Here is a 26,537-nt window from a genome sequence, read left to right as displayed (position 1 = left end):
TCAACTCCAGCCTCGGCCACTGTCTGGGGAGCTCAGGGCGGTGACACAGTGCTCGCAGCACGTTCTGGGGTCACAGCAGGCCTGTGGCTGGGGGAACAGGCTGAAGGGTACCACTCCAGGGTGGAGGGGCTGGGGCAGAGGCTGCTCGGGGATGACAGCAGAGCTGCTCTCAGGGCCAGGCAGGGGGAGTGGCAGCTACCGGCATTCCACAGGGTCATCAAATGAGAGGGCAGCAGCAGGGCAAAGCCAGGCTCCCCCGTCTGCCCACAGGCCTCCTGAGGGAAGAGGGCACCGTGTGGGGCACCCCACGCAGGACTCTCAGCACCAGCAGGTTTTGGAAGAGTTCGCTGGACCATCAGGTTTGCCCTCCTCTTCCTCCAGCTCTGCCAACGCCAACTCGTTGCTGGCACGTGTCCGGAGACCCTCCAGCTCCTTCCTGTGGGCCTGCAGCACCAGCTCCGTCAGCCGTGTGAACGACTGGAAACCAAGGGCACAGGTTAGTCAGGCGTCCTCTCTTCATCCCCTGGGCAACCCGTGAGGCCTATCTTATCCTGGGGCTCCACCTCTCACCTCCCCACCTTGCTGGACTCGGCCAGCAGGAGCAGACAGCTGGGCGCCAGGGTTCTCACCTCTTTAATATTGAGATTGGTGCAGGCACTTGTTTCATAAAAGTCCATGCCATACTCCTTAGCCAGCTGCAAGAGAAGGACATTTCTGAAAGAGAGTCAGTAAGGGAAGGGAGGTGCCCACACCACCAGGCACACCCTTCTGCCACTGCACTCACAGACTGTGCTACCTTGTGACAATCTCTCAGAGCAGATGACTTCTCAGACCACACTGGGAGCTCCAAGACACAGGCTGGCAGAGGTGGGGGCAGAGGCTCCACAAACACAGTTCCCTGACCCGCCCACCCCCCAACACACACACACACACACACACACACACACACACACACACACACACACACGTCGTATACCAGGAGACAAAGACACCAAGCTGTTTTGGCCGCACGGCACATTCATGAGAAACAGGGGATCTGAGTCCAACAGCCCCACACAGCAATAACAGGGCTGCCACTTAGCAGCTGCACAGCCTGGGGCAAGTTACCTGTTCTCCCAAAGCCCCGGCTTCATCATCTGTCAAAGGGGCCTGATAGTGTCTATCATCTGAGGTTGTGGAATGATTAAATGGGGTCATACACCTAAAAGCACTTGCTTAGCACAACGCCACACACGCGGTACTTGATAAATACTATTATTCAAGTAGGCTTTGCCTCTACTTTCAAATTTGTCAATAACCATGTATTATTTTTTTAATACAAATAATCAATTTTATTTTAAATGCTAATGGAAAGCTATTGACTGAAGAGGAAGAGAAAAACTCTTGAGGCCCATTGAGCAAGTGGATGACTTGTCTGAGAAACATCCCTCTTCCTTTCTGTGCTCCAGGAAGATGGTCTCCCTGCAGCCTGGCCACTGCCCCCACCCCATCCTCCTACCCTCTCTGCCCCGGGGGCTTCTCCAACAGCAGTGGCCTTCCTCCCCTCATTTTCCTTCCTGTCTCTTCCTCCTCCAGGCATAAGGAGGCATGGGGTGGGACACGAGATCTGTTTCCCAACTGGAAAATGGCAGCTGTGCCAGGATGCTGTTAGAGACGTCAGCAACTTGAAGTCCTTCCTCATCACTAACCCGGGGATGGGGACCTCTTAAGCAGAGGGCAATCTTGCTTTGGGGAACTTGGACGAGGGAGACTTGCTGTCCAAGAGGTCTTTGTTTGTGGACTTTGTTTGTGGACCCAAATCACTGTCCTGAAGGACGGAGAGGACACCGCTGAGCATGGCCACTCCCCAGTCCTCAGGATGCAGGAACGTGTGGGAGGACCCACCGGTGGCAAACACATTCACACTCTTGGGTCCCCACGCTCAGGGCTGGCCCTGGACATGCGACAGAGCAGCCGGGGTAGACTTACCTGCTGCCCTTGCTCTCTCCCCACCTGCCGTTTCTGCTCCTCATCGGCCTTGTTCCCTATAAGGATCTTCTGGACGCCTTCTGGTGCGTACTGGGGGCAAATGGGCAGAACTGCCAGTGAGTGCCACCCTTCCTGCCCATCCCCCACACCACCTGTACTAGCCCAAACCGTCACCGAGTTTAAGAGCCTAGGGACAGGGTGGGCTGACTGGATGCAGGTGCCAGGCTCCCCCAAGTACCATGACTGATACCAGGGAGTTCTGGGGACAGCTTAGGGCAGGAGATGCTCTTAGCTAACATTGGTGTTTCCTTGAGTTGGACGATTGGTATCTGAGCTGAAAAGGACATTGGACTTGAGTCCAGCCCTCATTATAAAGATAAGTAACTGGGGAGCCAGAGAGTCCAAATGGCTAGCTCGAGGCTGAACAGCTGTTGTGCAGAGCCAGGACTGGAACCGCAACTGTGCAACTCCACCTGGACCTGAGGTTTCAGGAAGGAAGCTGCTCACAGGGCAGACTGGGAACTAACTCGTTTCCAGGGAGGACACGGCCATGGAGGCCTGGCGGGGTGTGGAGTGTGAGGGCGTGCCAGCTTCAGCCCCTTCCCCAAGTCTTACTCACCCAGAGCTCTTCATCCAGGGCTGTGGGAGGCCAGGCTTCCTAGAGGCATTTACGCACCAGCCCCGCCTGGCGCCCTGGCCTCGCCTCCCCTCTGAGGCACCCTCTCCCCCCTGGTGGTGAGGCGGCATCTCCTACCTCATCCACATCACTGACCCACTTCATGATGTGCTGGTAAGAGCGCTCGCTGCTAATGTCGTAGACTAAAAATATTCCCTGAGAGAGAGAAGAAAAGAAAGATGGGGAGGTGGATGCACACAGAGAGTGCATAGTCACGGGGCCAGCAAGGGCTGTGGCACCTTAAAGGTTGGGTCCCACCCTCCCTTCTCAGCATCCAGAAACGTCTCCTTCTCTCTCAGACCCTGCTGACCCCACTGCCACTTCTTAGGCCCATCACAGAACTCTCTGGGGTAGGGAGGCACCACGTGCTCTGGCCTGGACCTTTGGCCCAGGATGGAGATGAGGTTGGGGCCTGCCTACAGTAAGCGCTCCGCGAATAACTGATGAATGAATGGTCAGTGAACAACTGACGGATGGCCTTGAGCTCCCTCCCCAGCAGGCAGTCTGAGGGCCCTATTTTAGGGGTCAGTGGCACAAAAATCTCAAACACCCATAGCTAGGAATGTGGGTGGCAGCTTCCCACTTCCAAACCCCCAAAAAGGTGGCTCACCTGGGCCCGTCGATAGTACTGCTTTGTGATGGTCTGATACCTCTCCTGCCCCGCCGTGTCCCTGCAGTACAAAGCCAGTCCGTCAGAGGAGCAGGGCCACGAAAGCAGGTGGGGAGGGGAGAAGCAGAGCTGGGAGACCCTTTGCCCTTGCAGGAAACACTGAGGAGGTGCAGGGTAAAAAATCAGGGGTGCTTATATCCCTAAAGGGAGGAAAACACACCTGACTCTGCAGCCAGAGGCCTGGTCATCTGTACTGGTGCTGACGAGGTCTGCAGATCCCCAGCCCCTCCTGACAAATGCCCCCTGGCAGATATCAGGAACCACAACCATAACTGGGCCTCGGACAACTCTCTAGAACTGAGCCATTGTGGCCAGATTTGGTTGGGCAGAGGTGGGGGAGGGATGCTGCTCCTCCCCCAGTCCCTATGGGACCTCTGAAGGCAATGCCCATACTATTCTGGAACTGGGAGGCAGCTCCAGCCACTGGCAAAGCCTGTGCTTCCAAGGCCTTCAGGCCAAAGAGCCACAGTGGCCCCCTGTGGCTGCTTGTGGAAACTGCACTGTGCTGTCCCGAGGAACTCTCGCCTGGTCCCACCATAAATGAGGGGGTGCAGCCCGCCCTGTTCCAGTCTTAACCACGGTGCATCATAGCCTAAGGAAAAAGGGTAAAGCCTCACTCTAAGACAAACTCACAGTAATTTGCCAATTCCTTCTAGTTCCTGCCCTTGGGAGACTCCATGGTCAATGCCATGAAGTTTCTTAAGAAAGAGATTGGCCATTAAGGCTCATGGGAGTGGAGATAGGTTTCTGAGACTTCGTGTCTCTCCATCATAGAGTCGGCCAGTTATCCCAGATGAAGCCTGGGAATCACACACATGACAGTGGCAGCCAAGGAGCAGCCCAGGGTCATCTCCTCCTCCTCCTCCACCTCGTCCCCAACTCACCAAATCTGTATCCGCACTTTGATGCCATCTACCTCTATGGTCTTCATCTTAAAGTCAACACCTGGAAAAAGGAAGAAGCAAGAAGGTGAGAGGTGAGTGGGAAAGGCTCTGTGTACTCACAGTTGAAGGGATTTCATTTTGGTTTAATTTGGCAAAGAGAGGAGATGTGGCAACGGCCTTCTTTAACCAAAAACTGATTCTAAGGAAGTGTCTGGAGCTTCGAACGGGGCTTTCCTTTCTCCCTGAGATAAAGTTGCTGACAGAAAAGGGCTTGGAGGACACAGGAAGCCAGAGTGAGGCTGGGGAAACCCACTTGACCACTGCTCCACTGAATGGTGGAGTCTTCCTACTCATAGTTCCAGAGAGAACCACTTGTATTCATCCTTCCTGAAATTCAGATCCCTGGGAACTGCAGCCCATTTCATTTGCCTGTTCTCTTTCTCCACCTTGCCAATGACCAGGAGGGGTTGCAGCGTGGTTGGGAACGTGGGGAAGGCATGCGGACTGTTTCAACCATGGCTGTGCATGAAGGCTTGGCACCCAGCAAAAGCCCACGAAGGCCTCGGTGGAGCTGTTGTTGCTAAGTCCTGTTTACTGTTGCTGTTTACTAGAAGGAGCATGGGCTTGGAAGTCCTAACTCTGGCCACTTAATGCAGAGCTGTGACTTTAGGCACCTAGCTTCATCGAGCCTCCATCTCTTGGTCAGTAAAGTCTTCACTGGGGACATTACCAACCATCTCAGAGGGTTGCTGAGAAGACCAAAGAGATACAGTGCCTGGCCGAATCAATAGCAGCCATCGGAACCTAGTACAGTGCTGGTACATAGCGGGTGCTCACGAGTGACTGTCATATACCCAGATGAAGAGGCGGCCGCATGACGTGTCAGTGGGTGAAGGATAGGAAGTGCAGCGTTCTCAGCCCCTCTGCCCACGGGCTGGAGGAGCTAAGCTGCCACAAGACACAGGAGTACAAGGGATGTGGCCGACGAGCCCTGGGCAGAGACATATTTGGGGAAATTTGCAGGTCAAGTTAGCACCAGCAGCTGCAGCAGTCCTGATTCTGAGTGACAACAAAATGAAGAGGGGAGATGTTTCAATCTCCCTAACCCTAACTGTACCCAAGCACAGTGCCCAGTGATTCAAGAGCTGTGTCTAGGGGGTTAATGAAGCTCCCTGGAGCCAGGTCAGGAGTGGACATCTTTAGCCAGAGCTAAAGGCAGAGTTCTGGACAGCCTGTCTCCAGGCTGCACTGCCCCGCCCAGAAGGCCCCCAAGATGCCAGCATCCCTCACACCTCTGCCCTTCCGCCTCTGCATTGGTTATTTGCCAAACACGAAAACATCTCCCTTATCCATCCTGTCCCCAGCTTTCTGCAAATACAAACAGACTAAATTCTGTCTCTCCCTTCCCACCACTGAGACCAATCATCATTTAATTACAAGGGAGAAAAAGATTCAGAACAGGCGACCTGAACTAAATCAAGTTGGTCAGACATGAATCATTTTTTGCCTGCCCAAGCTGATTCATATCTACTGGGTTGTACTTTTCCAAATGGGCCATGTCTGGCTGCCATTCTTCCTTGTGTGCAGAGAAAGAGCGAAGACGGGGAAGAGGGAAGAAGGAGAGAGGCACCTGGCCTTGGTGGGAGGCAGGCGCCCTTATTCCTGTCTGGACAAACAGTCATCAAAAATTTGCTTCTCCCTAATACCTGCCATGGAAGGGAATAAAAAAATTCTTATTGTTTCATGGTATACAGGGCATTCTTCCAAGCAGAACCAGAAATTTTGTTTATTATTTATAATAGACCTAGCTTGTCCTCATACCAGCCTAGCGAGCCTGGCTAAGGACAGTGCCTCGTGCAAAGTGGTCACAAGGGGAGTGGGGAAAGAGAAGGTTTTATGTCTTCCATGAACATTTATGGGAACTACGTGCCCTGCACAGTGCTCAGTGCAACAGAGCAGTGAAAAAGACATGGTCCCTGCTCTTATAGCACTAAGTGGAAAGGAAGCAAAGGCCCCGAGAGGTAAATAACTAGCCAAGGTCAGCACAGAGATTCACACACAGATCTGTTCGTGCTGTAGCCCATGCACGAACCCTTGCACTGTTTCCTGGAGGAAGAGAAGAGAGTTAAGTGTTCACTAGGCAGACTTAACCCTGCTTAGTTTCCTGTCTCCCTGCGGGGCCTTGAGAAGGGCTTTGCTGGAAGAGGAGCTTCCAATATTAAGGGGGATGGAGGGAGAGAGGAAAGCAGGCGACTGTTACCAGAGGCAGGACTGACAAGGAGACAGGGACAGACACTGGAAGTGAGGCTGGGCTGTGATTCCGTCTCACCTCCTCCCTCACTTCTTAGCCGTGTGGCCGGGGACCAAGGCTGGGGAATTCTGGGGCTCACAGCAACCCCCACATCCCCCACCATCTTGCAACCTAGGCCCTACTGGCCACCCATTAAAAATTGTCTTAACATCTCTGACAAGTAAACTGCTTCCATTTTGGCTATTCATATGTACTAACATTTGATGGGAGAAACAGAGTAAGTCTACGCCTTTGGAAACATTTTCCTCCCTCCCTGCTCACCCACCCTTTTTTAAATTTAAAAAAGGTTAACAGCCCCAGGAACTTCAAGTGGCATCTGTTCCTTCTGCTCTCCATTCCCACACACCCTGGGCCCCTCACCGTGTCACCTAGCACTCGTGTCCTGGCCCCTTCCCTCTCCCTGCATGGCTGCTGGTTTTTTCCACTGCTCAGCACTGCAGGACAAAGTCAACCACTGGCCTTATTTTGTCCCCTACAGACTCCTGTTCTCTGACCTCGGCTGGCCTCACTGCTCAGCAAATAGTTTATTCACATGTGTGTCCACCTATCACATCCCCATAGCCACTGTCCTTCCCGCTAAAGGCATCAGCCCCAAGGCGCCCGCTCCCCAGCCCTGTGCTCTGCATAGCGCACCTTCTCCACTGTTCCACGGCCCAGAGAAAGGCACCTGCTGAAGCCTCTCCCCTGAGGCCACTTCTCTTCTGCAGTTTCCTGTTCTCTCTGCTTCCCTGGGAACAGTCCTCTGTTCTTCCCAAGTCTCACCTCTCCTCTATCCTGGTCACCCCATCTGGGGCACTCCCCTCTTTGCTGCATCTTCCGTATCCGCGGGAAGAAGAGATGTTCTCCATCTACTTCTACCCCCGGTGCTTTCGCATTCTGGCTCCTCCAAGGCAGCCAAACTTTAAGGTGCACACGAATCACCCAGGGACAGTGTTAAAATGTAGAATTTTTTTTTTTTTTTGAGACAGAGTCTTACTTTGTTGCCTGGGCTAGAGTGCCGTGGCGTCAGCCTAGCTCACAGCAACCTCAAACTCCTGGGCTCAAGCAATCCTTCTGCCTCAGCCTCCCAAGTAGCTGGGACTACAGGCATGCACCACCATGCCTGGCTAATTTTTTTTTCTATATATATTTTTAGTTGGCCAATTAATTTCTTTCTATTTTTTATAGTGGAGACGGGGGTCTCGCTCTTGCTCAGGCTGGTCTCGAACTCCTGACCTTGAGCGATCTGCCCACCTTGGCTCCCAGAATGCTAGGATTACAGGCGAGAGCCAGGGCACCTGGCCTAAAATACAGATTCTGATGCAGTAGGTGTGGGGTAAGGCCTGAGGTCTGCACGAAGCTTCACTGGAGCCCGTGGGTCACACTCCTGAGTAGAGAGCTGCTAGGACAGTGCTCCTCAAAGTGCACCCCTGGGCCTGCAGAGGCGGCAGCAGCAGCAGCCCTGGGACTTGTTAGAAATGCAAATTCCTGGGCCCTGCCTCAGCTCTGCAGCTCAGGCCTTTGTTCCACCGGATCTCAGGTGGTTCTTACACATGCCTAAGTTGAAGAAGTACATGTGGACAAAAGCTCTGCACCTGCAGTGTCCTGAGTGGCAATACGGGGCCTTGTTTCTCCAGGTGCACTTTGCAGATCCTCAGCTTTAGAATCACCTGGGGTGATTTTTTTTAAGAAACACAGCTACCTTGACTTGCCTACAGCTGCTGAATCATAATTTGAGGGTGAGGCTCAGAAACCTGTACTGTTGACAGCACTGTGGGTGGATTTTTAGGTGGAGGAAAGTTCGAGAGTTCTAATGTAGTTGAGGAAACATCCGTTGGCATTGAATCCTCGGTTTGGCACTTGCTGTGTGACTCTGGGCAAGTCTTAACTTCTCCCAGCTTTAACTTTCCTATCTGTAGAGCGAGACACTCGCCTCGTAAGGGTTGCTGTGGGGTATAAATTAAACAATGTAGGTAAAGCACCTAACACATCACAGTTCTCTCATTCCTACCTTCCCTCTCCTGAATAAAGGCTTCCCAGGAGCAGCCAGGAAAACCAGCCCAGAGAACCCCTGAAGTGGAAGGAATTACAGACTCGTCCCTTGCTACCTAGATACCCTCGTGTCCAGGGACCTGCAGCACCAACATCATCAAGGAGCTTGTCAGAAATGCAGATTCTCAGGGCTCACCCAGCCCTACTGAGGCTTATGCACATTGAAGTCTGAGAACCACTGTCTAGGAAGGGCACAGCGGCTCACGCCCGTAACCCTAGCACCCTGGGAGGGTGAGGAGGAGGGGTCACTTGAGGTCAGGAGTTCCAGACCAGCCTGAGCAAGAGTGAGACCCATTTCTACTAAAAATAGAAACAAAACAAAACAAAATTAGCTGGACATGGTGGTGCATGCCTGTAGTCCCAGCTACTTGGGAGGCTGAGGCAGGAGGATTGCTTTGAGCCCAGGAGTCTGAGGTTGCTGTGAGCTAGGCTGACGCCACTGCACTCTAGCCTGGGCAACAGAGTGAGACTCTTGCTCAAAAACTAAAAATAAAAAAGAGAACCCCCGACTAGCACAGCTCCAGGTAGAACCACACCCAAAGCCCATGCTATTAACACTACTTGTCTTTATAGCACACCCCTTGGCTGTGGAGCCCCAAGCTCTGTGAAGGAGGCAGGAGTGGGTGCAGCCACAGAGAGGCCCAGACAGGCCAGGAAACTTACGCCTGCTCCCACATCCCATAGCTGAGCCAGACTGCAAAACTGGTCCCTGAAAACCTACCCAGGCTGTCCTTCCCTCGACCAGCGGCTTCCAACCCTTTGAGGCTGATGAATCTCACTGCTCGTTCACTCACATGTGGCATACCTGTTCTGATACTACAGTACAACTAGAAGTGAGGCAGCGGGTGCACACAGAGCAAGCCTGATGCTATGATCTGAATGTCTGTGTCCCTCCAAAATTCCTATGTTGAAACTTAATCCCCAGCGCAGTGACGCTGGGAGCGGCTTTGGTCACGAGGGTGGGGCCCTCATACATGGGATCAGTGCCCCTGCAGATGAGGCCCCAGGGAGCTTGTTTGCCCCCTTTTACCTTCTGCCCCGTGAGGACACAGATAGAGATGCCACCTTTGTAGCAGAGAGCAGTCCTCACCAGACACCAAATCTGTTGTCCTTGATCTTAGACTTTCCAGCCTCCCACGCTGTGAACAGTAAATTTCTGTCGTTTATAAATTACCCAGGCTGAGGTCTTTTGTTATAGCAGCCCTAACTGACTAAGGCACCCATCATAACCTATTTTCAGGGACACCCTTGCTCCTTGAGATAGTTCATGACTGCAGTAAGCCCAGATTCATCACCCTGACAGTGTCCCTATAAGAGTGTCTACTTCCTTTCCTGGGTATAAAAGGAATAGGGCTCATAGTGTTAAGATACTAGCAAACCGCCTCTACTTAGCTCCAGCAGATGCTGGTGGAGACCCTGGGGGCCCCAGGAGGAGAAAGTCAGAAGGGCCCTCTCCTGACCAAGTACCCAAAGCACAGTGAGCAGCTCATAGTTTTGCCCAGCACAACATGTGTCCAGCGTGGTGTCTGCCACACCCAGTGTCCCTCTCTGGCTAGAACTTCTCAGCCCAAAACTCCTGCTCAGAGAAGCAGAGCTGGGTGCAGCATGTTCTTTGTGCAGAAGCAGCTTCTGACGGGACCATCCATGGGCTTGTAGGCGACCTGGCCCACAGGGCCAAGGAAGTTAGCTAACTAAGCTGATCAAACCAGCTCCCTCCAGACAGGGCAGAGGGGACCAGCCAGTTGGTGGTGAGAGGAGCAGGTGCAGACAGACACTCAGAGAGAGGAGGAGGCCTGAAGATGACGGGCAAGCTGGCTGGAGTTGGGGCTGGGTCTGGCCATAGCTGCCAGTCCAGACACCAGGTTCAGCTCCTGGGTATCCACACAGCACATGCCCCTTTTCTTAGTGACACCTGGGAGTGTCTCAGGGTTGCCTGCGGCTGTCCACTGCTGCCTAGTGGCTCCCCCACGCCGGGGGCAAGATGCTTCGGCTACGGGGCTGGGAGGAAGACATCTAAAATAATGTTCCCCACTCCTTATGCCTTACGTTTTTTGTCTTCTAGCCCCAACTAGACATAAAGAACCAAGAGGCAGAGAATATTTTGTGCCTTACAAAGTTTTGTTTGCTTTTTTTAAAATCTCAGCCCCTGTGCCAGCATAGTGCCAGGCACAAAAGCAGTTCCAGGAAAGGAACCCCCACCCAGCATATGGAGGGCTGGGTGCCCGTGGCTCAAGAGCAGGGACAGGTTTCCTGCCATCTGAACACCTCACAGACACTGGCAAGAAAAGCTCCTCGGTTAAGTGACTGTGCCAAGTCCTGATATGGCCATGGACAGTGCTGCTCTCGACATGTCACCGTGGCCTGAGGCAGCCCCAGGCCCTTCACTCTTCCTTCTGTGTCCCTGGCTGTGTGGCCTCTGTCCCTCCAGCGGCAGGCCCCAGCGACTGCCAGGCCACAGCTGGAGCCTGGAGTGCAGGGATGGCACTGCCGTGGGAAGAAATGGGAGGACAGGCGAGGCCCTCCTCTGGGCATGAGGGGTGGAGGCAGGACCAGGGGAGATGCCTGGCACTCACTTGGCCCTAAGACAGCTCACCTTGGGCAGGTAAGCAGGGAAGAGCTGAACGAATCTCCAGTCTCGCAGAGGAGGTACTGTGAGGACTGTGGAAAGGAGACAGGGCACATCCAAATGAAAAAACACTCCTTCCTAGGCCGGGCGCAGTGGCTCACGCCTGTAATCCTAGCACTCTGGGAGGACGAGGCGGGCGGATTGCTCGAGGTCAGGAGTTCGAAACCAGCCTGAGCAAGAGTGAGACCCTGTCTCTACTATAAATAGGAAGAAATCAATTGGCCAAGTAATACATACAGAAAAAATTAGCCAGGCATGGTGGCACATGCCTGTAGTGCCAGCTACTCAGGAGGCTGAGGCAGGAGGATTGCTTGAGCCCAGGAGTTTGAGGTTGCTGTGAACTAGGCTGACGCCATGGCACTCACTCTAGCCAGGGCAACAGAGTGAGACTCTGTCTCAAAAAAAAAAAAAAAAAAACCAAAAAAAAAAACCACTCCTTCCCATCACTGTCTGCCTCCAAAGAAAGCCCTAGAGTGTAGAGGAAGCACGGCTCAAGAAACAGCAGCACGGCCATTGAGAACGCGATCAGGAGGTCAGACTCAGTTGCAATCCTACCTTTTACCACTAATTACCTGCATGGTCTTAGGAAAGCCAGTTAGCCTCTCTGCCTGTTTCATCACCTGGCAATGGGGGTGACAATCTCTGATGTCACAAAAGGTGTCAAATCCATAAAACGGGGTCTAGCGCACAGAGCTTTATGAAGTGTAGCAGAAGCAGCTATGGGTCTTCCTTAGGGAAGGATGAGATTAGGAGCCCAGAGACCCAGCATGGGGCATGGCCAAGAGCTCTGAGAAATGGGGTGGGGGAGATTCCTGTTGGGGAGAGAGCGCAGGGTGTGGCAATGAGCATTAAGCTGGAATGTTCCAGCTTAATTAATGGACATTAAGCTGGAATGTCCAGCATTAAGCTGGAATGTTCCAATGAGAAGAGAAAATGCCACTCCTGGTAGAGCCCAGATGGCTCCTAGAGTATGGCCACAACCTAAATTCTGGCACAGGTAGGGAGTGCCTGTTGGCAGGCCAGCACCTCATGGGTTAATGTCAGGTGCCAGCGTGCCTGCCGCCAAGTGCCACATGCTTCAGTGGAAACAGGACTGCTTCTGGGTGCCAAACGTTATCACCATCATCAACCACAGCCCAAAGGCCCAGCAGCGTGACCTGAGCCTTTTCATTAGCAATGAGACTCCACAACAAGAAACAACTCAATACACCTGAAACCCAAGGCAGACACCCAATCCCCGGCCGCACTGGCTCCACTTACCAAGCACCAGTCCCAGGAATGCCCCGTCCCCTCCCCTGCAGGAAGTGAGCATGTGCTGAACACGTGGAGCTCCTGCAGGTTGTGGCAGGAGGTCACCTCCAAAGAGGTCACCCCTGAGCAACCCTAAAACAAGCTTTAGGAAAGGGCAGACCCGGGGGAGGTGGTTGCCTGACTTTGCCACCCAAACAAGGTATCACAATAATCCCCACTTCAAACCCCTCTTCTCTCAGCAAAGAATGTATCGGGAGACCAAAAATGCCATCTCCCCTCAGCTGAGGACAGGTGAGGGGAAGGACAGGGAGGGGAGTGACAGAGAGGGAGAGCTGGGAGACGAAGCGAGACAAGGGGTCCTGGCTCACAGTGTCCCTCGCAGCATAGGGGGCACCTGTGTCCAGATCTGCCCCTTGCTCGTCAACGTCCTTCCATCTGCAGACTCCCAGCTTGCCACTGGCCTACTTGCCGCCCGACTTTCTCCTCTGCAGAGCTGCTCACGCTGGCTCCGCTCTGGGGAAAGGTGGACTCAGGCTCTCTGAACAAATGCATTAGCACTCGCACCGCCTTGCTCTGGGAGTGATGGGAAGCAGAAAGGAAACTTGGGGCCTGGGTCTGGGCAGACAGAATCCTGCTCTTCTAACTCACTCCAAGGCTGTGTTTTAATGTCTAGAGCACTGGGGTCAAGGGCTCTGATTCAGATGCCCCCCACAAGAGATACTCTAGATTTCAGAGTGATACTATTTCTTGTTCAAATCTCAAACAGATGCATGCACGCCCGCACACAGGCACGCACACACAGACAGACACACACACACACACACATATACCCTCAACATAGGACAGTCAAGAAAAGGGGACCAGGACAACTTTGGGGGCCACCACCTTCACATATAAAAAATCTTAAAGGGTCAGACCTTAGAAACCCCAGACCTCAGACCCCAGGGGCTGTTATCACATAGGAAGGTGTCCAGCCAAACATGTACCCTCCAGAGGCTGGAAGGAATGGATGGCCCCAGTGCTTGAGTGCTAGAAGCTCCTAACTCTAGAGGCCCTTGCTGTAGATATGGTCCTGGAAGGTGGAGCTGATGGGCATCCTCTGACACTAGCAGTGACCCTGAACCACAGATAACCCTGACCCTAGTCTAAGACACTGACCCCTCACCTCTGCATACACCAAGGAAGACCCCACACACACAGCAATCACAGGAGGCCCTTGCTCACTCCCTGCTATGTATGAGCTTCTCCTATGACAGGTCTCTGAGCAAGAGTGAAAAGCTACTGGAAACAGTTCACTCTTGCAAAAGACCCCTCTCTTCTCACACTCCCAACCCCATGCCTACCATGATGAGCTTCTCACTGTCTTATGAGTCCCAAGAAAACACTACTACCTGCAACTTCCCTCAGGGAAGAGCAAGAGTCCTCTAGGAAAATGCATCCATATATTCATTGATTTGTTCATTCATTCATTCAAACTGCTATCAAATATTTCCTATGTGCCAGGAACTAAGCTAGGTACTAGAAGACAAGCAGTGAACAACACAGAAAGATCTTTGTTGTCAGGGAGCTTCCCATTCCAGTGGGGAAGACAGATAAGTAACTAACACCTAACTTCAGAGAGCAGTGGGTGTTACAAAGCAAAAGCAGGAGCAACAGTAGCACCTCGTGTTCAAGCTACTTTAGACTGGCTGGTCAGAGAAGGCCTTTTAAAGGAAGTGACATTTGAGGTGAGACCTGAATGACAAGAAGGTACCAGCAGGAAGGAGATCTGAAGGAGCCTCTGTGATGTGGGCAGTGTGCTCCACCCCCCTCCTCCCTCCCCTTTGGCAGACCTTGCACCTGGGCCTCCCCTCCCTGAGCTGGGTGGCAGCCAAGACCTGCCAGGCCACCAACCCCTCATTCCTGCAGGGGCCTCCTCCTGAGCCAGCATTGCAGACAGGGCTGTGCTGACTGGCAGCAAAGGTTCAGGGAAGAAGAGGGCCTCCAGGTGCCTCTGCCGTCACCCAGAGCCTAAAGCAAGCTCCTGGCAAGGATCGGAGCTGAAGCTGGGATGACCATGGTGTGGCCGCTCCCAGCTGGCCCCAGCCAGGCTGAAGGGCAGCAGCCCCATTCTCGAGGCTCTTCCCCACCCCCTTGTCCCCTGGGGAATCCTACTTACTCTTTAAAACCTCACCTAAATGTCACTTCCTCTTTGAAGCCTTCACCAACCTCCCCAGGAGGGATTTCTCACTACTCTCTGATTGCAAAGCATCCTGACATTTCTTCTGCATAATAATCTGGTTGTTTGGATGCCTGACTCCCCAGCTACACTGTGAGCTCCCAGAGGGCAAAGCAGCGTCTTACTCATTTCATATTCTCAATGTGTGGCAGGAGGGAGATCACTAACTATCACTCAATGGAGTTGAAAAAAATGAAAGAAAAACTGAATGAGTGAATGAATGAATAAATGAATGAAGTCAGTACATACCTGGAGAAAAGATCAGCAGGGAGAAAAGTTTAGGGATAGCGACCAGAGAATATACCCATATTTGAAAGTCACCTGCTGGCCCTGTCTTTAGAGCACAGTGCCACAGTCACAGAGTTCTCAGTAAACCTGTGATCAAAATGGTGATGGGGACATCTTCAGAGGCCCTCCGCTGACTCCTCTGTCACAGGCCTGACTCTCTCTCCAGGGGACCGTGCAAAGGGAGCAGAACCTGCCATCAGTGGGGGCACCGCCACCCTTCAGTCCCCGAGCCCTCACGGGCACTCACCCTCTCCCCCTCAGCCAGCAGGAGAGAGGTTCTATGTGGCAACCTGCAGAAGGGACTTCTGGGACAAAGGGCATACCCAAAGCCAGTCTGGAGTAACCGGAGGACAGGGGACAGTTCAAGTTTGGATCATCTCCATGCAAGACGGGAGTCATAGCTTCTCTCGGGGCCTCACTTTTCCCAGTTATAAAATGGGGTTGATGATTAGCCCTTTCCTCCTCAGTGGGAGGAATCAAATGTCCAGGAAGCCCTTGCCTCCTTGACAAAGCTCACTGGCCTGGCAGAAAAGCCAAGGAGAGGTCAGAGGCCTCTTCAGAAAACTGGCAGTTTTACAGGGAAACTGGTGCAAATATTGGATTACAGAAGGCGGCATTCTGAGAAGAGCTACTGATCAGGGTAGAAGGGTAATGGCCAAATATCAACTTTCATGTTATAAAGCTCATCACCAACCTGTCTGGGAAGGAGGGAGGAGGCGGGAGGAATAGAAACCAGGGAGTGCAGAGAAGCAGGAGGGAACCCAGCGCTCCAAGCCGTGGGTGAATCTGCAGATCTGTGGATGTTGCCTAGATCAGCTGAAACCCTCTGCGGGTCTCAGATATGTTCTTTCCAGGGATTGTGTCCTTGGGGAAGATGAGGGTGGCTGGGTCTTAGCCTGTGTCAGGAGGAGGAACAGAGGCCTGAGCCCTGAGGCAGAGCCACCCCTGTCCCCTTGAGTCATCTGATGGCCCTGTACCTCCTCACTACCTCACACTTCCTTCTCAGATGCTGGCACCGCCAGGGCAATGGGGGTACTGGGGCAGAAACTGAAATGAAACACAGAGCCTACCCGTGCTCCCCTGCACAGGAATCCGGCACCCTGGTTTCTGTTTTGTTCACCCCTGTATCCTCAGTGCCTAGCACGGCGCCCGGCACATGGTGGTGGTCGGTAGACAGTGTCCGAATGACCAAATGCACAAGTGATGGAGAGCATGACCTCTCAGCACACTGTTGACAGTTTATTAATCTCTACAACATTCTTATAAGTCAGGAATAATAATAATAAGATGATGATGATGATGGCTACCATTTTACTGAGGTCTCTGCCAAGTGCTTTGTATCCATTAGCCTCTGTAATCTTTGGAACCTTTAAGTAATATTCTGTTACTACCTTCAATTTACAGATGCAGAAACTAAGCACAAAGATGTTACCTAAGTGTCTGAATGTCACAGAGGCAGTGAGGCCGCAGCCTGGGCTCTTCCCATTCTATTCGCCTCTTCTCACCTTCCCTTCCTTCCTACAGGGCCTGGGGACAGGGTGGGAAGAGACCGTCTCAGGCTGCCTGAGGGCTGGAGGGGAGCTAAGACCTGCCAATGCCGGGCAGCACCAGACCCAGCCCTGCCCCTCCGCAGGTGTCACACTGCACCTGTACCCAGCTCCTCTCAATCCGGAAACCCGCAGCCCCCAGGGCCCTGGTGCCCAAGCATTTGCCCCAGTGACTGTTAGGTCACTCAATTCCAGGCTCAGACCTACCCCCTCTCCCCCCAGCCTCTTCCTCCCCGTTCAGTCTCCACAAGCCCTTGCCCCAGGCAGTTAGAGGCAGTTCCAACAGAACTTCCTGAGAAAGGTGACTGGGCAGCAGCAAAGCCAGCCTGAGAAAGCAGCCCTGAAGCCACAGGAGTCCAACCAGTCCGACCAGAAAGTCCACAGGCCACAGCCTCCTCCTCACCCAGAAGGGGTGTAGCCCCAGGGTGGCCTTTAAAACAAAAGGTCCAGAGACCAGGTGGCAGGTCTACTCAGGGAAGACCAAGGATGGGAGGGAGAAAACCAACTTCTGTGTAGTCCCTTTAGTTTGCATTCACCACGCAGAAAGGTCCTCAAAGGTCCTTTGAACACAGACGTCCAGGTGGGACATCTTCTCCCTGCCTGGCCAGATCGCACAGGTCGCATGAGATCCTTTCAGAAGTTGCCAGTTTGAGCAGTTTGAACCACTCTCCACTTCTAGAGGGAAACTACAGCAGGCAATTATGCGGAGGGTGTGGGTGCAGTAGGGGGTGGGCGGCCTATATGCCCCGAGGCTACCACAGCCTCCCACTGCTGTCCCTGCTTCCAGCCTTAACTCCCTCTCCCAGCCAACATCGTCAGGACCCTCCTCAAAACCCTTTACTGCCACAGCCAAGGCTCACGTTCCATCTTCTTAGCCAGGCCCAAGGCCCCTACGCCCTCTGCCAACACTTATTCCTTAATTTGACATGAATGGGGACCTGCCTGGCCTCACACTGGAAACTATGAAAACAAAGAGGAATAAGATTTGGCCTCACCCTCTGGGCACTTATAGTTTGGGAGACAGAGAGATAAACAGAGGAACATTCTCACTCTTCTCCCAAGAGCTCCCCTTTGCAGCAGCCAGACTGCCCAGAGTCCCAGGGACGCCCACGCAGTTCCCACCTCTGCCGTCTCTGCCATGTTGCTCCATCTGCTGCCCGAGCAGCCCACACGCGGAGGCCGAGCTGCACCCTTCCCTGCCGGTTCTAGGCCACAGGGCCTCTCCTTCTCCAAACCTCGGCAGCACTCAGTCTGGCAACAGCCCTCACGGTCCCACCGCCATTCGCTGGCCACCTCATGGCACGTCTCACGTCATACTTTAGCGTCTGATACCCACTGCGAGACCTTCGTTAAGAGTAACCGTAGTGATCATAATCGATCCCTTACATTTGAAGTGTGCTTCACCAAGTGCTTTCAGATATATTATCTCATCTTGGCAATAGCTCCTTTTCGCCTGTCTTGCCTCCCCAATGAGATTATAGGACTCTGTGGGCAGAAAAAAGTAGGCAGCTATATGTCTCTAAAATGTCTGGCGCAGCACTTTGTGGTGAATGCTCAATTCATTTAGCAGGTACTAAAGGGGACGACTGCTCCCCTCTGCACCCAGCCCCATGTGGGCCAGCACAGCAGCGGGGCAAGAGAATGCTGGTAGCAGAGCTCCAGCTGCAGGGCCACCTCCCCACCTGCTGGCCAGAAAGAAGAGACAGATGGGGAGAGGGACACTCAGTGCCTCAGTCTAGGGAGGTCTCCTCCCTGCTCCCTGGCAGGCTCATCTCTGGAATATCACAGGCTCCTGGAATACACAGTAACTCACAGAAGTGCCATTCTAGGTGACATCAACATGAGGTGAGCCAAGAATCTGGCTCATCTTGGCACTAACTGGTGAATTGTTTTGTTTTCCCCATTCATTAAAAAAAAAAAAAATACCCTGGGGGAGGGGAAAGGGGCCTAGGTCAATGCCCAGACTGGTCAAGAGTGTGTTTTGGATAAGGCACAGCTTGAGAGTGGTGACTGTAAGTACTGTTCATCTTGGAACGTCTAGGTCTTAGCGCACAGCCTAGCACACAGGACACGCACTTTAGGACTTGGTAGCACCCATTTCCTTGGCTCCTTGATTTGTCTCCTGGCTGCCGCTTCCATCTCCTTGAGAAACTTTCTGTATCACTTAAGGAAAAAGCTTTTCTTGACCATCCAACTCCTTCCCTTAGGTTTTACTTAATGCTGAAAAACAGACCCAAGACAAGGTAGAATGACAAGCCCCTTAGTAAGCTTTAAATAAAGCATTTAAGAAATGCAGCGGGGCAGGCTACAAAAGGCTGGTGTGTGGAAAGACAGATTTCTTTCTATTCCACAGAACCTAAACTCTCGAAGAGTCATGTGTGTCCTGTGGAAAGCGGGACCAGGCCATGAGCAGCAGAGGAAGGACTCTGGGAACCATCTTCAGGTTTTAGACCAATGTCCCAAGGGTCTTGTGGGGTGAGGGCGCTTCAGAGACACTTCTACCAAGTTCACTGATTTACCTCGGCCCCAAAGTGATCTGCCCTGGAGGGTTTCTGGGAAGTCCCTGTGACCTATCTACTATCCACCCATTAGCAGGCAGAAGCTGGAACAAGGGAGATGGCAAGGTGAAGAGATAAGGAGAAGGGCTGGTGATTAGAGGTGTGGGACAAAGGACTCTCTTTAGTGAATGTACCAGCATCAGAGAGCCATCCTGGTAGGTATTTTAGAAACAAGGGTTCCCTCATTTTCCTGCTGAAAAGGAGAACACGAACACGTGTCTCCTAGGGGAAGCTAACTCCCACGACACTAAGCAGCAGTCCCAAGAGCTTCTGGGGTGGTTGAATGAAGCCCTCAAGGAGGAAAGCCCAGGTCACTCCTAGGACTTGGACCGTGGCCAGGATACCAGGGTGCAAGCTACTGCTCTTCAGGTAAAAGCCAGGGGGCCTCCAGGCAGCCCACAGCTCTCAGCAGATAGCTCAGCTGCTCCTGGCACAAGGCCCATCCCGAAAATAGCCACTGCAAGTTTCCTTAAATGATAACCTGCTGCCCTTTGTCCCAGAGCCTGCAACCTGTCCCCATACCCCAGCTGGTTCCTCTGCCACTCCCTTCGCTCACTCCCACGCCTGTCTCCAACAGCTGCCTCTTCCCGGAGCCTGACCCAGCAGGCAGCCCCCCCTTGGCCAAGGCTCCCTATCTGTACCTTACCCTTCTCTCTGAAATGTCTCTCATCCAAACTGTGGCCCAGCCCAAGCTCCTGGGTCTCCTAGAGGCTTGCCTTATAGCTCCTTTGAGAAACATGGATGAGTTCCCTGACCCTAAGTTCTTTGAAGATAGCAAAACAAAGAGAGAAAGAGACCAATGAGCTCATTGATAATGACAACAGTAAGAACAATCAGCATTTGCCCAGCTTCACAGTGGGTCTTTGTGCTAAGTGCTTTTACACATTATCTCATTTAATCATTACGACACCTTGAGAGCTGGGTACCAGTATTATACCCATTCTACAGATGAGAAACTAAAGCTCAGAGGCTTAAGCGATATTCAAGGTCACTCTGCCCCAAAGTGAGGTCTCCAGGTCTGTCTGACAACAAAGCTCACCTCTTAAGTCAGAAGGCTCTGTTCCTCCTGGCTCTATCTGCTCCCTCCTCTGTCTTGGCAAGGAGTTTGTTTTGAGGGAGGGGGGAGGGTGGGGGTGAAGATGAACCCTCAAGAGGAAGCTGAGAGCTGGGTCCTCCCAGATGGCAGCAGGGACTTCTAGGAGAGCATTCCAATTGGATGGCCAGCCAGCAGGTGTTTCCAGGGGCCTGGGCAGTGCGAGGCTACTCCAGGCTGAGCAAGCATGGAGTCTGTGAGGTGGAGGTGGAATTCCCTCAGCCCAGGCTTCCCAGAAGAGGGGGCCTTTCAGAGGGGAGGCCTCAGACCCACTCCCAGAACAGAGTGCTGTCTAGGATGCCAGCAGGCCTTGTCCCTTTACCCAGAGGCTTCGGCACTGCCAGACCAGAGACATATTCTACGGCAGGTCTGCCTGCCTTCTGACCCCGGGGTCTGGACAGGCATTCCTGCCACTCCTCCACCCTCTTTAGCCTTCCTCAAAACAAACGCGTGGTCCACTGGCTCATCCCTGTCTCCTGCACTGTGGCTTCTCCCCTCATCAGTGCCTCCTCCAGGTGTCCCGCCTTGCGCTTACCTTCGCTGACTCTCCCTTCCTCCCTTCCCCATCCTGGCTCCACAATGGGTCGCCCTGAAGTGAGGGTACCTCAGTGACTCCCTGAGCACGAGCTTTACTTCCCCTCCCCCTCTCCAATCGGGGGTGTGGGGATTTTATTTCAGTGGCTATGATTCTCGCTGCCCCAGCTCGGGGTACCAGGCCTACACCCGCTGCCCGTGTTCTCCCTCGATGGGGGGGATGGCAGTCTCCCCGGCGAGGGGGCGCAGATCCTGCTCTAGTCCCGGACGGCAGGCAGCAGGGACCCCCGCCTGCAGGGACCGGTGCTCAGGTCCCCAGCGGGCGGCCCGCTCGCCCTGAGATCCATTCCCGGCCCTGGCCTCCTGGGCCACCGCCTCTAGCCCGAGGGGCGGACAATTCCCTCCTGGCCAGGGAAGGGGGCGGCAGGGGACCCCGCCGGGCGGGGAGGGTGGGGCGCCCTCGGGCCACCGCCCCTTACCGATGGTGGAGATGTGCGAGGAGTGGAACTCGTTGTCGGTGAAGCGGCACAACAGGCAGGTCTTGCCCACCCCGGAGTCCCCGATCAGCAGCAGCCGGAACAGCACGTCGTACTGCTTCGCCATGGCTGGGGCTGGAAGGGGCTGCAGGGGCCGGGGGCTGCGGGCGGGCGGCGGGCTCAGCCCCGCTCGGCCGCTGCCATCGCGGCCCGCGCCCGCCCGGGGACGCTGCGGGCGGCCAGAAGGAAGCCGGGCGCGGCCTCGCCCGCTCGCTCGGCGCGGGGAGCGCGGCTGCGGCGGGAGCAGCGCCCGCTCTGAGCGGCGCGGCCGGCGCGCGGCGGTGGGCGGAGAGAGCGGCGCCCCTGCCCGCCCCTTCCCCCGCGCCGCCGCGAGAGGGGGCGGGGAGCGCGCCGGAGAGCGGGCGGCCGGGGCGAGGCCGGGCGGGCCCGCGCCCAGCCCAGCGCAGCCCCTCTGTGCCCGCACCCGGGAGGGCTTGGGGGGCGTTTTCGTTTTTCCGCGGACGTTCTGAATGGGGGCGTTGGGGTCGAATCCCACCCAGCCCACCTCTACCGTGCTCGCTTTCCCGCAAATCCCACCCCCGGTCTGGCCCCGGTAACTCCGCCCCACCGGGGCACCTCGCCCCTGCAGGAGCCTGGCCGGGCCTCACAGTGGCTGGTCCTCACCTGGGCTCACCCCAGGTCGGAAGGCCTAGAGCGGGGTCTGGATTCAAGACTCATCTGAGTCTCCGTGAGCACTCGAGTGTTGCTGGCATTCTTCCTCTGCCACCTGGCTTCCCCATGACACTGTGTGACTCTGACGTGGCCCCCCCTGCCCAGTTTTTCTTTAGGGAAAATGCCTACTGACTCCCTTCACCAGGACGAAGAGATAGATGATCATAAAAACATCTCTAAATGCAAAATCCTTTGGAGGTGTTGTGCAGGCGTAAGTCTCTTGTTTTCCCTGTAAGCTGTTTAGGATAGGTGCTCAGGTTGCCAATACATCGTTTCAGATCACTAAATATCTCTGCTGTGGTGTACACTGGTGGCCCCAAAGAATGAATGGGCCTCTCTCGAGACCCAATTTACTACTACTGAATGTGCTAGCACCGGAGAGAGGCAAATAAATGCTCTCTGGAGTTGAGAAAATTGCTTATTCCTAAGAATGAGTATTAGGGGAAAGCAAGTCTAGTCTATTAGATCTTTAGAAAGCAATGAAAAAGGGTGTGTTTTCAGCCAGGATATTGGATGGAGAATGTATTTTTCAGTAGTAGGTCAAAGAAAGTGGCAAGTCCATTTACTTCATTTGAAGAATTATATTTCAGGCAAAGTGTCTATAATTAAGAAAAAAATCCTGAATCTAATAGCTACCTAAATTACACTAAAAGCTAAAGAAACAGAGCCTGTGGATTTCATTATTTTCAGGTGCGTTTCTCTACACTGGGTTTACGCTGGCTCTCAGGTGCATGCTGAGGGCTCTGGAGTTAGGCACGCTTGGTTTCCATTCTGAGCGCCACTGCTCATCAGCTGTGCACCCTTGAGCACATTACTGAACCTCTCCATGCCTCAGTTGCCTTATCTCCAGATAAGGATGTTTAGAGTAACTACCTTACAGGATAGTTTGAAAGATGAAATAAGATAATGTGTAGAAAGGACCTGCACAGCCCTTGACACAGTACTGAGTAAATGTGAAGGTACAGAAAACACCCTGTCAGGTTTTCCCGATGTATACCTGGGTGCTGAGAATACCCTTAGATGAATATGGCCCAGGATGTTTTTGCTCAACTTAGGCCCAAACTGCTGTGATTTTCTTCCCACCACCACCAGAGTAGAGCACAGGTTCAACTCAGCCTCTCTGGGCACCACGGCTGTCTTCCCTCTTATCTGCGCTGTAATGGTAGGTACTCTCCACACAGTCCTGATCGGGACCTTTAGTGGCTTTTTGCTGGCTTCTGTCGGCAGAAACAGAAAAGAAGATGCAATCTGAAGTGGATTCCTCACTCCACTTTGAAAGAAATGGCTTTCCCTAGACAAGATGGGAAAGGGAATGAGATTTCCTGAATGAATCCACATCATACTTGGCTGACCTCAAACTCAGTAGCTTTAAAAAATGGTGAGGAGGAATATTCTAGAAGTCTAAGCTTCCATTATCCATTCTCATCCTGGCTCAGTCACTTTCAGAGCCATCATATAGAGATGTGTGTGTGTGTGTGTGTGTGTGTGTGTGTGTGTGTGTGTGTGTGTGTGTGGTGAGACGGAGGAGCTAAGACTTGGGAACAAAGTTAACAAAAGAACCAAATAGACTAGTGGAGACAACAAAGTTTGCTTTTAACCAGGATCTTCGTAAATGAAATATCTAATCCATCCCCTTCAGTCACTCAGTGGGACATTTTGGCATCCTCCCACCTGTGGTTACCTTGGACTGGGACAAATTTCAGTAGAGCTGGGAGACATCCGAGGAATGGTTGCTGAACATCTCTCCCACAAGAAGCCTCCTAGAATCAGTCTCTCAATAGTGGTATAGTGATCCTTCCACCAGGGAGACAAGTGCCTGCCCCTGCTCACCCCACCCCCACCCCAGACACACTGAGCATGCTCCCAAGGGCACCACTGTGGGATACGCCATAGCAACAGCTGAATGACTGGAGAGATGCACCCATGGGCAACCCATCACCAAGACTCAGCACAGCTGGATCATGGGGCTCCTCATTAGCCAAACCCTGCGCCTCTTCTAGACCCACACCGTGTTTCTAACCCTGGGCGACTGGCAGTGCATGCTCATCACCATGTGCTCGCCGTGCAGAAGGGTTTCCGCCTTGTCTCTGGCTTAGAAGAAACAGGACAGACACCCCACCCCATGGTCTCAGTACTGTCCTCCATTCACATCGTTTTTCTTTTCTGTGATAAAGGTGGAGGAAAGAGACTCTGAAATGACAAGGAAAGAGGGAGAGGGAAGATTGTCAGAGGCATGAGCATATTGGGGCTGGAAATAATTCTGATGGTAATCTGTGCTGACACAACGTGACCCACAGTACCATTTCAGGTTGTCTGGGTGTCTTGGCCACGATCTTCAGGACTGCATCGATTTGCTAGGGCTGACATAACAAAGTACCACAGACTGGGTGGCTTAAACAACAGAAATCTATTTTCTCACAATTCTGGAAAAGTCCAAGATGGAGGTGTTAACAGGGTTGGTTTCTTCTGAGTCTCTCTCCTTGCCTGTAGATGGCACATGGTCTCCCCTATGCCTGTCAGTGCCCTCATCTCCTCTTCTTAGAAGGACACCAGTCAGATTGGATTAGGGCCCACCCATATGACCTGAATGACCCCTTTAAAGGTCTTATCTCCAAAAATATAGCCACACTTAGAGGTACGGGGGGTTAGGACTTTAACATGAATTTGGGCGCAATGGGAACACAGTTCAGCCCATAAAAAGGACCAAACCAGGAACCTCATCAGGTAAGATTTCTAGTTCAGAGGTAGTTTTAGGAATTATTTCATTCTTTCTGAGTGGGGAATCAAAGTTGTGGTGTCTTTCTTGTGGCTTCCTGATAGGTAGTCTAGACCGTCCGTGTGGAGGGTTTTGAGATGGGAGAGTCTCAGAAGAGAGGGCCTTCCCTTTATGAAACTAGAGTTGAGAGATAGGACTAGCAACCATGAGCTATGCAATGTATGTCATATTCAATTTTTATTGTCAAAGTTATGGTTTTGGAAGACAAGATATAGTCTGCAGTTAGGAATACATGCAGGAATGAGTCATTACATGTATTAGGTAAGATAATGCTAATTGCTGTAAAGTCTAATGGGCAGCAGAGAGTGGGGCGTGAGGGTGGCTCTGTTCCACAAAGTCACTTAGGCACCCAGGGTGGCAGAAGCTCTGCTGCCTTCAACAAGAGGCTCCCATTGCAGGACTTCTTTTCAAAGCAAGATCCGCCTTGCGGGAAGGATGGGGAGAGTGTCTGCTGACCAAGAACACAAGATTACAGACTTTCCTTTTTTACCTAAGACCCCCTCTGACATTGCCCTATAGACAGCAGGGGAGGAAGGGCTCTGTCAATCAGAGAGGGTATTCTTCTTGACCCTGTAGTTCTAAACTAGCAGACTTGGCCGGGTGCAGTGGCTCATGCCTGTAACCCTAACATTCTGGGAGGCGGAGGCGGGTGGATCCTTAGAGCTCAGGAGTTCAAGACCAGCTCTGAGCAAGAGCGAGACCCCGTCTCTACTAAAAATAGAAAGAAATTAGTTGGGCAATTAAAATATATATAGAAAAAATTAGCCGGGCATGGTGGTGCATGCCTGTAGTCCCAGCTACTTGGGAGACTGAGGCAGGAGGATTGCCTGAGCCCAGGAGTTTGAGGTTGCTGTGAGCCAGGCTGACACCATGGCACTCTGGCCCAGGCAGTGACCAGCTGCAACTGTCCTATGTGGAAGGGGAGCAGGACTGGGGTGGGCAGCCAGCATTTCTGACACATATAAAGAAGGTTCACAGTGGCTCCCAACCCTAGCTGTGTGTAGCATGACTTGTGTAGCATTTAACAAAATGCATGTGCCTGGGCCCATCCCTAGAGATTCTGTTTCAGTAGGTTGGGCTGGTGCCTGGGAGGATCTAGATTCTTAAAATCTTCACCAATGACACCAATGCACAGCCAGGCCTGAGAGTCATTAGTATGCCCGTAGTGTAGACTTCTGGCATTGCTCTCAACAGTTTTAAAAATCATTTCTCAGAATTTTCAATGTGAACAATGTTTAGTTGGCTTCAACCCAAAACAGGACTGAGAGTCAATACTTTTGCATAGGTTTCCAGTAATAGAGTATATGTAGTGATTAATAATATATAGTATGATTTATTTTCTTTTTCTTTCTTTCTTTCTTTTTTTTTTTTTTTTTTTTTTTGAGACAGTTTCACTGTGTTGCCTGGGCTAGAGTGGACTAGAGTGCCATGGCACCAGCCTAGCTCACAGCAACCTCAAACTCCTGGGTTCAAACAATCCTCCTGCCTCAGCCTCCTGAGTAGCTGGGACTACAGGCATGCACCACCATGCCCGGCTAATTTTTTCTGTATATTTTTAGTTGTCCAATTAATTTCTTTCTATTTTTAGTAGAGACAGGGGTCTCTTGCTCAGGCTGGTTTTGAACTCCTGACCTTGAGCGATCCACCCGCCTCAGCTTCACAGAGTGCTAGGATTACAGGTGTGAGCCATCACGCCCAGCCAAGTGTGATTTCTTTTATACCAATATATGACACAATAAAATAATGCAGGCAGCCTGAGTAACATAGCGAGACCCTATCTCAACTAAATGTTTTTAAAAAGTTAGCTGAATGTGGCAATTCATACCTATAGTCCCAGCTCCTTGAGAGGCTGAGGCAGGAGGATCATCTGAGCTCAGGAGTTTGAGGCTGCAGTGAGC

General features: G+C 52.7%; 1 protein-coding gene across 3 annotated transcripts; it reads right to left on the bottom strand.

Annotated features, from left to right (window-relative positions):
* Window positions 1-318: 318 nt before the first annotated feature.
* RAB15 (RAB15, member RAS oncogene family) lies at window positions 319-21,460 on the bottom strand. Of its 3 annotated transcripts, XM_020285745.2 has the most exons (8): window positions 11,739-14,448; window positions 11,134-11,198; window positions 4,199-4,259; window positions 3,255-3,315; window positions 2,723-2,800; window positions 1,969-2,058; window positions 630-695; window positions 319-477 (listed from the first exon to the last, which is right to left on the bottom strand). In XM_020285745.2, the coding sequence occupies exons 3-8, from the start codon at window positions 4,243-4,245 to the stop codon at window positions 319-321; spliced, it is 501 nt and encodes a 166-aa protein (XP_020141334.1). In that variant the 5' UTR covers window positions 4,246-4,259; window positions 11,134-11,198; window positions 11,739-14,448. The 3 variants fall into 3 exon arrangements, with proteins under 3 accessions (XP_020141334.1, XP_012633180.1, XP_075860069.1); XM_012777726.2 differs by lacking the exons at window positions 11,134-11,198; window positions 11,739-14,448 and adding an exon at window positions 21,135-21,460; XM_076003954.1 differs by lacking the exon at window positions 11,739-14,448 and having other exon boundaries at window positions 11,134-11,226.
* Between the last annotated feature and the right edge of the window lie 5,077 nt (window positions 21,461-26,537).

Source organism: Microcebus murinus, chromosome 6 (assembly GCF_040939455.1).
Source record: "Microcebus murinus isolate Inina chromosome 6, M.murinus_Inina_mat1.0, whole genome shotgun sequence".
Lineage (NCBI taxonomy): Eukaryota > Metazoa > Chordata > Mammalia > Primates > Cheirogaleidae > Microcebus > Microcebus murinus.
This window is presented reverse-complemented; position numbering and strand designations above follow the sequence as displayed.